Consider the following 13,320-nt stretch of genomic DNA (forward strand, 5'->3'; position numbering starts at 1 on the left):
GTCAGTCTTGCTGAAACTGACTGAAGTTTCTACTTAAAGCTTACTTCTGGTAAATGCTTTCCCGCCATGCTGAGTTGCGATTTACTGACCTAGTACTAGGATAACAAGCAAGCCTTTTAATGGAAAATGAGGACCAGAATATTAAGGCGAGACAAATCCTTGCTGAATTGTGCAAACTCGTTTATCCTCGCAGATTTCTGTTTCATTTAAATTCCTGTCCTTCACGAGCCATGCCTCTGCATATACAGGCAGCCCGTGCGCTAGTCACGCTTTGTCCCACCAGCTGATTCCCCGAGTAATTCATTTCGGCGAAGACCTCTCCGGATCCTGGGCGGCACCTGAGCAGCGCCACACCATCCCGACCCAGCTCTACACGTCCGTGCGCGGGGGACGCGGCCGCCCCCCCGGCAGCTGGGTGGGTGAGTGGGCGGGCGGTGGCCCCCAGGGCTGCGGGGGCGCGGCGGGGCGGGGGCTGCGCAGGGCGGTGGCGGCGGGAGCCGCTCTCCCGCCTCCTCGCACACGCTCGTCCTTCTCATCACCGGCGGCGGCGTTCGGAGTCGCTCCCGCGGCTGCGAGGCGGAGGCACCTGCGAGGCGGTGGCACGGAGCAGCACGGCGCGGGCTGCCCGCGATGTCGGCTTAGCGGCCAAGCATGGCGCGGCGGCTGCCGGCCGGCAGGTGCCGGGGCGGGCAGGGCGGCGCTCCCCCGACGGGACGGACGCTGGCGCTGCTGCTGCCGCTGTGGCTGTGCGCGGCGGGCGGCGGCGCGGCGCCGGTGTATAACCTCAGCCTGGCAGTGGACGAGGGGCTGCCGGCCGAGACGCTGGTGGGCGACATCCGCGCGGGGCTGCCACCGGGCGCGGACCCGCCCGGGGGCTTCCTGCTGTCGGAAGGGAGCGGCGAGTCGGCGGTGCTGGCGGACTTCCACGTCCAGCCGGAGACGGGCATCATCCGAACGGCGCGGCGGCTGGACCGGGAGCGGAGGGCGCGCTACATCTTCGCGGCGGCCACGCTGCGCGGCGAGGTGGTGCAGGTGGAGATCGCTGTCACCGACGTGAACGACCACCCGCCGCGCTTCCCGAAGGACAGTCTGCAGCTCAACATCTCCGAGCTCAGCCCGCCCGGCACCGCTTTCCGCCTGCCGGCTGCCCGCGACCCCGACGCCGGCGGCTTCGGCACGCAGGGCTACGCGCTGCTGGAGGAGGGCGGCGCGGCGGGGGAGCCGCCGCTCTTCCAGCTGCGCTATGTGCGGCCGGAGCCGCTGGAGCTGGTGCTGCTGCGGCGGCTAGACCGCGAACGGGCGGACGTCCACCGGCTGGTGGTGGAGGCGTGGGACGGCGGCAGCCCGCGGCGACGCGGCCGCCTGCGGGTGTCGGTGCGGGTGCTGGACGAGAACGACAACGCGCCCGCCTTCAGCCGCGGCGAGTACCGGGCGCGGCTGCGGGAGGACGCGCCGCCGGGCACCGCCGTCTGCCGCCTGCGGGCCACCGACCCCGACCTGGGCGCCAACGGCGAGGTGCGGTACGCCATCAATCGCCGGCAGAGCGACCCCGACGGCTACTTCGCGGTGGAGGAGCGCAGCGGCGTCCTGCGCCTCCGCCGCCCGCTGGACCGCGAGGCGCGGGCCCTGCACCGCCTGGTCGTGGAGGCGCGGGACGGCGGCGCCCAGCCGGAGGTCTCCAGCGTCCTCGTCTCCGTGGCCGTGCTGGACGTGAACGACAACCGGCCCTCCATCCGTCTGCTCTACCTCACCGAGACCGGCGGCCCGCGGGTTTCCGAAGGGGCGCGGCCCGGCGACTACGTGGCCCGAGTCTCCGTCTCGGACGCCGACGAGGGCGGCGACGAGGAGGGCGCGGAGGGCGACGGCGGCAGCGTCGCGCTGGCCCTGCTGGGCGGCGACGGCGCCTTCGCCTTGCGGGCGGCCGGGGCCGGCGTCTTCTTCCTCTGCGTTGCGGGGCCGCTGGACCGCGAGAGCCGCGACCTGTACGAGCTGCGGCTGGTGGCCACGGACGGCGGCACGCCGCCGCTCTCCGCCGAGGAGCCGCTGCTGCTGCGCGTCGCCGACCTCAACGACGAGACGCCCGCGTTCCCGCAGCCCCACTACCACGCCGCCGTCTCGGAGGCCGCCTCCCCCGGCACCGCCGTGCTCCGCCTCAGCGCCTCGGACGCCGACGAGCCGGGCTCGCCCAACGCCGAGGTGCGGTACGCGCTGGAGGGCGACGCGGCCGCCCTGGCCCTGCTGCGCATCGACGCGCGGAGCGGCGCCGTCAGCACCCGCGCGCGCCTGGATCGGGAGCGGCAGGCGGCGCTGGAGCTGCGCGTGGTGGCGCGGGACAGCGGCGTCCCGCCGCGCGCCGCCGCGTGCCGCCTCAGCGTGCGCGTGGAGGACGCCAACGACAACGAGCCGCGCTTCGAGCGCGCCGTGTACCGCGCGCGCATGCCCGAGCACGCCGCGCGCGGCCGCCGCCTCCTCCAGGTGAGCCCCACACGGCCCGGCGCGGTCCGGCCTTGGTCGGTCCGGCGCGGTCCGGCCTCCGGGGCCGCTGCCCTGGAACGCTTGCGCTCCATGGCACCGCCGCCGCGCTCCAGCACTGCCGCGGGAAGCGGGGAGCGCGGCAGGTGGAGCGCAGCTAATCAGCGCGGCCCTCGTACCGCCATCCTCACAAGCGCCCTGAGAAACGCGTTCCTTGTCCCGTAACACTTGCAGCGTGGGCAATGAGCACAGCTCAGGTCTTCAGAGGGAGTCAAGTGTCAGCTCTGGTTAAACCTCAGAGGGAGTTAAACCAGCTGTGATACTTCTGAGGACTTGAGATGGTGTTCAGAGAGCCGGTAGGACCCATCCCGAGGGCAGCATGACCCAAACTGAGCCAGAGAGAAGGGCAGCCAGTGTAACACACAATTAAAATGCACTTCGGGATCTTTGTGATCGTTCCCGAGCTTTCTGCTAACGATGTGAATCAACTCACCCTGCCTTTGCAGAAACTGATTAGTCCTAATAGAGAAAAAAGTTCTACTTGTTCGTAAAAACCCCTTTTTATTCTTTGCAGGTGAGGTTGAATGGAGGCTTTGGAGGGCCAGAAATTGACAGAGAGCCCTTTTGCTTTTAGCTTGGAAAAGCGTTGCAGAATGCATACCTTTGAAATGAACAAAGCCTTTTCCATCAGAAGAAAATTCACAGCAGTTGGGCCTGTGAATGCTTCTGAGTTTGTGCAGAACTTACACGAATTTGGGAAAAACCATTACTTAAAGAGGAGACCTAGGGAGAACCGCAATGTGTTTCCTCAGTACATTTGATGAAAAATCAATGTCTTTATCTTCAGTTGGCCTACTAAATTAATTTTCTTCTTTTCATATCCGGAGTCACTGGTGATACTTTGGGTCTGACAATAGCTGATTGGAACAAAAGGTGTTTCCTTCTCTTTATATAATTTCTTCTCTTTTTTTCCAAAATGTACTCTGACCTCAAAAAGTACACAATTTGTACAGCACTAATACAATTTAATCGATATAATTTCTTCTCTTTTTTCGAAAATGTACTCTGACCTCAAAAAGTACACAATTTGTAAAGTGCTAATACAATTTAATCTATAAAACCTTGGGCAGGTTGAGCTCATGGAGCTTTTCATTTGGTATCCCAAATCAGAAAGAAAATCCCATTACTACCCTTTCTTTTTCGTTCAACACCATGGGGGGAAGAAAAAAAGAAAACAAACAAACAAACAAACCAACCCAGAACATCGTGCACCGGTGGCCCCTGGAAAGCCCAGAAGAAGAATAACAACATAATTTTGGGCGCTGGCGATGTCCCGGGGCGGGGCGAGCGGCGGTGCGGCAGCCCCGGCCCTGGCGCGGGCGTCCGTGGTGCTGAAAGGCAGCGGGGCCGGCGGGGAGCGCTGCCGCAGCCCGACACCGCGCCCGGGCTGATGGACGGCGGCTGTTTGCTTTTGATTGAAGCGGGTAGAAGCCTCCCGAAGGGTTTCTGAGGGTTTCAAATCGTGGTTTTACTACTGTTTTTTTCTTTAATGTTTTGATGCATTAATAGCGCAGATTTTCTAGGGCCGCACATGTCATGCACTGTGATGTCATGGGCGTGGATATCGCTCATGGTGCACTGAATTTTGGAAGTGTCACCATGCTGCCATAATCCTGTTTAGAGAGTAGAAAGTAATAGTCATGTCCTGATGATGATTTTACCAGGGGTAATAAAGCCACACATGAATGAGAAGGAGGCATGAGAGACATGCACAGGAGGAATAGCAGGTGAGCATCCTATGTATGGCCTGCCAGGAGAGGAAGCTGGTTCTGCTTGCAGCTTAATCCAGGATCATTGTAGTGATGTCCAAGTTTAATTCTACATTGTGTAGCAGGCTTAAACTTTAAAAATGTCCACCTTTTACAATTATCCTCGTATCTTTTCCCCCAGGAAAGGAAGCCTTCTGCTCAAAGATTGTGAGCAGGAAGGGCTGTCATGAAGCGGGCAGCTTCATTTATGTTGCCCCAGGAGTTGGAGTGAGTGATGAGAATGTAGAAAATAGGTTTTGGTTTGGCCAAGCTGTTTGTCAGGGTCAGTCAGCTCCAGGTGGGCTCATGAACTTCAGAGCTGGCATGAGAAGGAGGTAACCATGTTACTGTTATTGCTGTTCCTGGAGAATAGGAAACAAACCAATATATTGAAGGAGGCTACTTATGTCACATTTGCCTCTGCTCCACAGCCTGGGAGGTGGTGATAAACATTTGTTTTATGATGTTAGTCACCATCATGATACCTGGAAGTCTTCTAAACCCTCTAGTCTTTTCCCCCTGCAAGCAGAGGGGCTCTTGCAGTAGGGCATTACTGAAGTAGTCATGTTCATCAGTAACCTTTGCTTGGGGACCAGCTGGTGACAAACCATTGCCTTGTACACTGTTTGTCTAGAGCCTTCTACCTTAGTGCTTTGCTGTGCCTTTGCCCAGGCACTAAATAACTGCACAACTTGTTCTTGACTGCATGTGGATAATGGGGGATTTCTTTCCTTCTGGGAAATCTTGAACTCCTCCTTTGATCATTCAAGTTATCTCCATTTCCCCCCTACTCTCCACAGGTGTAGCCCATAATATGGGCTAGTCTTGTGAAATGGATCAACTTGCATGTAAGTCTGTATTAGTGGTTCCTCCTAGTCTGTAGGAATTCACCAATTAGAAGAATTAAGCATGTACTTAGACATATTTTACAACCACTTCTGGAAATACTGCTTTGTTCTAGGCATATGTCTGGGCTTTTCCTTGTGAACAAAAGACTCTCTCTTCCAGTGCCAATTGACCAGTCAGGGACAATCTGAATCCTGAAAAATAAATGGAATTCGTTTGCATTAACTGATGTAAGAAAGAAATGTGGCGATGTAATTATTGCATTCTCAGGGTAGATAGATAACATAGGTGGAGATCAGAAACCTGAGCAGACAAATGGGAGAAAGTTAAATGAAGAAAAGGGAAAATCAGTGGGAAAGTAGTGGGTTATCAGACTTTAGAAAGTAGAGCAGATGTATGCAGTGAAAGACCTAAGTAGAATTTTGAAGTCATTAACAGCATTTGTTTACCTTTGGCCTATTCTTTGATACTGAACTTCTGGTTTGTTACCAGTTGTTATAGACACACCTTTGTTAAAATGTAAGAATTACTGGGGGCATGCCTAAAAACAAAAAGTACAGGAAGGTAAAAGTGAACACAGCCAGAAATAAATTGTAGATCAAGGCAATTTGCAGTAACTAAAAGGGAAGCAGCAGAAGCACTCTTGGTGTCTTGTGATGTCTGCAGACATTTTAGTAATGCTTTGATTTTGGCAGATGTATCAACATCCTGGTTTCTTCATGGAGAGGTACTGCATGGTAATTTTGAGTGGCCACTGGCCTTAATCAGTTATTTTGATGATTTTTCAGCATAATACAGATCTATTTTCCTGAAGATCTTCAGCATGACCTAGAAATAAGATGGAGGAATGAGTGAGAACTCATTGGGTGCTCTCCTGTCTTTCTTACTGTACTTTCTCAAGGACCAATGGGATTACAAATGTTCCTCGACGGTTGAGTGATGGTGGTGATTGTGTCCTATTTCTGCACTCTTTAGTGTGAGCTTGACAATTTTAGGTAGATTTAGCATCTGATGATGTGTAACACTTTGATAGCTGCACCTCTGTGGCCTAAGGGTAAGGGGGTGTGACAAAGTGTCTCTCTTCTGAGCCATTCACTTATCCTATAAATGAATTAAGAAATAAAGCTCTGTCATAGACCTGCCTTGATACAGAGGTTTAATTCTGGTTACACATTTTATTTTAAAGCTTTTTTTGGTGGATGTAATGCTTCTCAATACTCATTGTTAAGGTTCTCTTTAGCACAATATATCTCGTAATTATAGTACTGTATTGCCAGATTTGTCAGGATTTCCTGTCTTCTAGCTGAAGTAGAGTATTGAAAGGCAATATTCTTTCACTCTCCTGTCTCTGAGCAGGCTACAACTTTATCTGAATTAGGAGAAATCAGCACATCATGTTGGCATCAATTTGCCTGGTATTTTTTACCTAGATGGGATGGAAACACCACATTCTCTTTCTTATCCTCCATGGACTCCTACATAGAAGAGTATTTCCCGTACTGGCTTCTGCAAAGCTTAACGATTTGGTGATGGTGACAGCTGTCAGTTCAACTCTAATTTTGAATTAATGAAGGTGTTTGTTTTGAGTTACATAGCACAGTACATTATGTATGTGTTTGGGGCTTGTAGATTAAACTTGCTTCCACTGCCAGAGTGTGCTGTAGCTGGTAGTGTATAAATGTGTGATGGTCATTCTCTTACAGTGCACGTGCATTCTTATGAATAGTCTATCAAGTTATGTACCTGTAATTGCATAGTGAAGAGAACATTGTCATGAATTAGTAACAGCCATGTCAGTAGCTTTTTAGTAAATTTATTTTCTTTTATGGTGTATTAGAAAATTCATGTTTATTGGCTTTAGAGTCATTGCTGAAAGAGCAGAGGAAGAGAAAAAACATATGTTATCTGGCAAATGATAGAGACTCACATGCATTCCAGTGTTATGACAACTTGTACTTTTCTGATCCATTAAGGAGTCTGTTTCAACTTACTGGGTAGAGTTTCTCTATTCTTTTTATTTAAAAATAACAGACTTTCTGATGCTGAGATTGTGGGAGGTTTGTAAATACTATGGTATCAAGGAAAGATTTTGTTTGAAGGTCTTAAAGCTAATCTAGGTATGCCAGGAATTATGGAATAATAAATCAGTGAGATTTTAGAAAATACTATTTAAAGGTATAATATATGTAAGAAGGATGCATGTGGTTTGAGGATTTAAGTGCTTAGTATATTTGAGAGTTATTATTTGTACTTTCTTGAAATACACATTTCCAAGAGCTACTTGCAGAAAGAGAGAATTCTAAAAAGATGTTATAACATGCATCTTCTCTAATTTTTCTCTGCCTTCTGCAAGATCAAAAAGAAAATTAAGAGGACAAAAAGGAAGGGAGGATACATTCCTGCTTTGAGGGATGGAGACTTAGAGACCGTAATCTGTCATTGAGACACTAAGCAGGTAGCACCAGCATTGGCTGCAGACCACATTTTTCTTCCTTTTCTTTCCCTGAATGTTGAAACAAGGAGCTAAAAGGACAGCCCTTTCCTTCTTGGTTTTGGTTCTGGATCATTTAAGCCCCACTGCAATTACAAAAAGCAGAAATGAACCCAGCAAAGAAGGTTCATGCAAATTCTATACAGTTATGAAATCCAACTCATCCCTGTTAGAGGTAAGCCAGAAAGAAGCTAAAGACGTCATGCCATCCATTCCTCTGCTTCTTGAGTTCTCCAGGTCTTGTTTTTCACTGTATTCAATTTAAAGTCAGCTGCAAAAAAGACAGATTTTTTTTGTTGACTTGAAATGCCACTGTGTTTTAAAACTAATACAGTTGACAACAGAGAGACCAAACCCCAGACTAAACTACAGTAACAGCAAAGAAATTTGTCATCTAATCTGTAACTATAATACAAAACTATTTACTTGTTCATCCAATTTCTATTCTTATACTGAATCTGAAAGCAGTTAACATGTCATCATTTATCGGTTAGATGTGTAATTTTGTAGTAATTATTTCTTTCTAAATTCACAACAAGTATCCCTTCTCACTCCAGAAGCTGTTCAGTAGATTCTCAGTATATTATCATATCTTTGTGGATATAAAATCGGTTTTTGTGGCTATGCACAGCTTTTTGTGATCTAATAATATGTAGCTTTAGGAAGTGTGGGTGGTCTGGGCTCAAAGAAAATAGATGTTTCTTTCAATCTGTGCAGCAGTAGTAGATGACCATGCTGAGTTGATTGCAGGAAGGAAGAAAAAAAAATCAACCCCCAAAATACATAATTTTAATCATTAGGTAACTTCAGGTGAATTGGAACTCTCCAAATACTTTTGCTTAAGAATTCTCTTACGGTGGCCTTTTAGCATTTTAAAAATAGAAAAACTGTTCCATTTAATAATTAAAGCATTTGTAAGAATGAGACTCTGTTCCTTGATGCAAATGGGTGCTTTGTAGATTTAAGAAGCTCTGATGCTGGGAAATTGGAATTGGAAGCCTTTCACTTTGCTTCTCTTAGTTTGTGGTTACTCTTAAATGTGGCAAGTGTTAAAATCTCAGTCTAACACCTGCAAAAACCAGTTCTCCAAAGGTAATTGCCCCCCATCTGTGTAATAAATCTACAGCTGTTTGCTACCTTAATCCATGATTTTGAGAACATATGAAATATTGAAACATCAAAACCACATTGTCATGGAAATATTTGGCTTTTATTGGAGAATTAAAAATTATGTTAAAGTTTAAGAACAAAAACATTTAAAAAGTTTTTGCAGTAAATTACCTTTTTTCCCTAGTTCTCAGGAAAATATTTTAATTGATGTCAACAAACTGGATCTGGAAAGAGGGAAGTTTTGAAAGCTTATGTGTGGCTAAGTCCAAAATTTTCTGCATACTTCAGTCTATGGCTGTGACAGAAACCAAGCATATCTGATAAAGATATTCTTGTTGGAGAAATTCGATGTGTCCCTAACTATGGAAGAGGAGTAATGATATTAAAAAGTCTTAATCATAGACTTTATATTGCAGAGAGCTGTGTACTGAAATATTAGCTAATAGCCTACTGAGAGCACCAGTGGCAAAGATAGAGTTCTTAAATACCTTTGGCTGCTAAATTTTTAGGTTTTTATGCAGCGTAATGAATAACATTTCTGTTAAGTTTCCAACAAGAGTTCATTTATAGCCACTGACCTTCTGGAGCAATGGTCCTTAACTACTTTTTCAGATGGAAGTCATCCCAATTCAGAACACTTGTGTAGTGAGGAATGGGGCTCTCCAACTGATTGTTCAAATGCTGCTACAGGTGTGAACAGCACGGAAGCAGAGATAGCAGCTAACAAAAACTCTTGGGGGAAAAATATCACACAGCTCATTTGGGACAGGAGTTATATGCAGCAGTCAGTATATGTATTGTATCAGACCAAAGAATTTCCCATCTAGCCCCATATCCTTCTTCTTATAGAAGCTAAAAGCATACACCCTGGATGAGTGCAAGAGCAGGGCAAATGTGACATTTTCCTTCATGGATTCTTGGTGTTTAACCATTTCCAGCTTGAGGACATCCCAGGCAAGGTAGTTTCTGTGCATTTGTAACCCTGAATGGGTTTTTTTTCTATGAAAATTACCTAGCCCTCACGTCAGCATTTCCCAAATATCATTGGCCCCAATATGCTGTGGTGGTGGATGTGTCAATCAGCTGCTTACTTCAGGAGAAAGCACCTTTTGCTCTCAGCCTAGAGACAAAGAGAATGTTGATCCAACGCCTTATGATTTCACACATCTGCTGTATCACCTCTCCATTCATTTCCATTACTCATTCTTGTTAGCTGCAAAAACAAAACAAACAAACAAAAAAAAAAGGCATCTGGCCAGCAGCTACTGTTTAACACCAAATGCTGAAACGTGCCACTGGTGAAAATATAAAATTAAGCCTTGTTTACAAAGGAAATGTAGCAGAAGAAAGTTCACACATTACAGAATTAATAGAAGATAGTGCCTTGCTCAGTCTATGAGAAAAGCATACTAATCTATGTAAAAAGGCACTTATTTCAGGAGGAGTAATGGATTTTTAAAATGATGCTCATAAATCACAGTTCATTCAATCAGTTCTAAGCTCTTTGAGACAAGTATATAAGAAGCTGTACAAAATCATTAATCTCATTGGCACTTACGTGACATAATTCTTCTCAGAATATTGAATTGCAAGGGATTTCTGTCATGCTTGAAGAGTGGTGGTGTATTTAGCATTGCAACAGAAGATGTGCAGCTACTTCTCACCTCTTTGTACTGAGCTACTCTGCTATGTAAACTTGTGTATATAATTTTATATTATATATTAATAATCTGCAGGTGATTAAATAGCTGTATCCTTTCTAACACATGCCTGACCAAATGTAGCAACTGTAAGGATTTACAGTAACTACTAGTGCACTCTAATGCAGAAGGGATGTTTGTAAGGACCTGTGTGCTGGCTGGATATGCTCAGATATAAAATCTCTGCTGACTCCTCTGAATACTTGTTAAGTGTTTTTAGGGTGGAAGCAGGAAATATGTACCAAAGTAAGTGGGTTACTGGTTAAGTTGTGTTGTGTATGGAGTCAAATCATATTCCTCAGTTAATCCCATTTAAATGAAATAGGATGAAGAAAGTTTTAACTGGGCTTTCTTTAAGTGGGTGAACTTGACAGTACAACCTAAGCTTCATTGTAACATCTGACAGGGAGAGTTAGCAGGACATTGTTTTAAGGGACAATGCTTATGTTGCAATCCTTTTTTGTGCCTATTTCCTCACTTCCACAAGCTTCCCATTAATAACTTGGGTTACTCTGGATGGGTCAAATCTATGGGCTTTGAAATGCTTTGAAGTGCTTTGTTTAGAAGTGGGTTTTCATTCTATAACTGAAAGTATGTTAGAGATGCAGCTCTATGTTCTCTTTCTTCCTGTTCTCTGAACTAAATGAAAACAAGCATTACATTTATGCCAGACTTTACTAGTTCCATTTCCTGTGGGATATGACTTAAAATAAAAATCAGGATAGTCGTGCCTATGTAGTTGTGCTCAGAGGCTACACTGCTTTCAGCATAAACTGTTGCAGTACTAACATTATTGGCTGTAATAAAAGCAAATGTACTAACTTCCAGCCCTGACAGATGTCTCAATCTCCTGCACTGACCTTGTGTAAAGTGTTTATGTCTCCCCTTCCCCCTCCTTGTCCTCAGCTACTTCCTTCATGCAGGGAATTAAGTTGTCATGCCTATGTCTGTTCCACTTCCACTGACTTGTGCCTACATCTGGTACTGGGAAAGGGGCAACAGGAAGGGCAGTTTTTAGCTAATGTCTGGCTAAACATATGTGAGACAAACAATTTGTGTATGCTCTTTTTTTAACAGTTATTAACAAACACATATGGTTTAATGCAGTGTCCAAGGAACTGGATGTATCTTACCAATCAAAGAAACTGCTGGAGATGACTGCATTCTGCTTCTGGTGCATTACCTTCCACATGACCTTTTGTTTTCAGTTGCACAAACCTCCAGTGCATAGAATTTTATTCTACACATTAAGTTTTTCCTGCTTTGAATTTTGAGCTCATGTCCAGACATACCAGAGTAATGATTTACCAAAGCCTTTTCTTCCGTGTGTCCTTCTGTATTGTGGCATTAATATTAAACCTATCATTTGTATGAAACTGTTTTCTCATAGGCTGTCACAGATATATTGATAGCTTCATCTCTGCTTCTTTACACCAGGTAAGGTCACATATTAAACACTCTGCATAGATACATAGATATCTAATTATTTTTACTTAAGGTTATTTCATTAATCATTGGATCAGCTATTGCATTTTTATTAATTAGGTAATTTTATAGATACATTTCAGTTTGGTACTTTGATCACTAAGATGCTTAATTGACATTTCTGTAGGATTAATGTGTGTTTACATGGACATGGACTCAATAAAGCGTGTCTGTTATTCTCTTCTGAAAAGATTGTCTTAAGATGCTCCCAAATGGAAGAGAATAATCTCTTGAGAGAGGGGTTATCTCTCTGTTAATATTTAAGCCATACATGGGACCATAAGTGCGTGTGGTCTAGATAGGGTTTGTGGTGTACTACTAGAAAATACATTTATCTACATACATGTATCAACTCAGAGTTTAAACTTTAGAATTTGCAGTTACATTCAGGGGAAGGGAAGCAGTAACCTTAAAGCACCAACTCAGCACTTGCTCAGTACAGTGACTAAACACTCAAAACCTGTTTTGTGTACTATACGGCTACTGCTGCTCATGAAGACATGCAACAGAACCTGATTTACAGCATTTTGAGAAATTAAATCACTGAAAGCCCTTTGGATGTTTTGGAGCATGCTGTGCTTACACTTGTGGTTATTCTAGTGAGGCTCTGGGGTAGCTGTTCAGCACCAGTAGTACCAAGAGTCACTTGGTGTTTGGAGCCCCTTCAGGATCTAGTCTCCAGCTCATGGTGCAAAAGTAGAGCAGAACAAAAATTGCTCAAATTGAACATTGTCTATTGAATCAGACCACAAGGTTTGGTAATGATGGGTTTTAAAATAGACAAAACCTGGTGTTTCCTGCCTCTGCCTTGTGCTTGTAGGTCTATAGTAATACTATACAACAACATCACTCCAGTTGGTGGCGGGACAAATTGAGACACAGTGGGAAGAACTGGGAGCATAATTTCAAAAAACTTCTGTTGTTCAAACATACAGGGAGCTCAGGAACACATGCTGCAATGAAATCAGCCACAGCTTGTCCTTTGGGGGGATTTTCAGGTTCTCTGCATTTTTAAAATCCCAGTTAGTTTAATGTTTGTCTGTGGGTTTCTGAGGGGAAGAGAGTGCTGTGTGCATGCCGTGTCGGAGCAAGGGATGAAACAGACTAATACTAAACAAACTAAATGTGACCTGCTTTCCCAGAGCCCAGAACCCTTCTTAATGTAACACATTTCAAAACAATGTGTTGTTGTCACTAGTAATAGTAAAAGAATTATTTTCCCCAAAAGATTAATTTGAAAATGAAGTCACAAGTTATAAAATTCTTTTTCCTTTAGTTTTAGATTTGTATAACTTTTAAAGGATCTAAGAGAGAGCATTTCATTCTGGTTTTCAAAAGAAAAAAGAATGGCAACCTCCCATGTATTTGGTCCTTGTTTGTTTGTTTGCTCCCTTTTGTTACTATGAAA

General features: G+C 45.8%; 1 protein-coding gene across 1 annotated transcript in view; it reads left to right on the plus strand.

Moving 5' to 3' along the window:
• The first annotated feature begins 558 nt into the window (after positions 1-558).
• Positions 559-13,320, plus strand: part of DCHS2 (dachsous cadherin-related 2) — a 103,874-nt gene continuing 91,112 nt past the window's right edge. The window contains 1 exon segment of the mRNA XM_030948275.1: positions 559-2,475. Within this exon segment, the coding sequence (XP_030804135.1) occupies positions 652-2,475 (1,824 nt within the window). The 5' untranslated portion in view covers positions 559-651.

The sequence above is a fragment of the Camarhynchus parvulus genome, chromosome 4 (genome assembly GCF_901933205.1).
Source record: "Camarhynchus parvulus chromosome 4, STF_HiC, whole genome shotgun sequence".
Classification (NCBI taxonomy): Eukaryota; Metazoa; Chordata; class Aves; order Passeriformes; family Thraupidae; genus Camarhynchus; species Camarhynchus parvulus.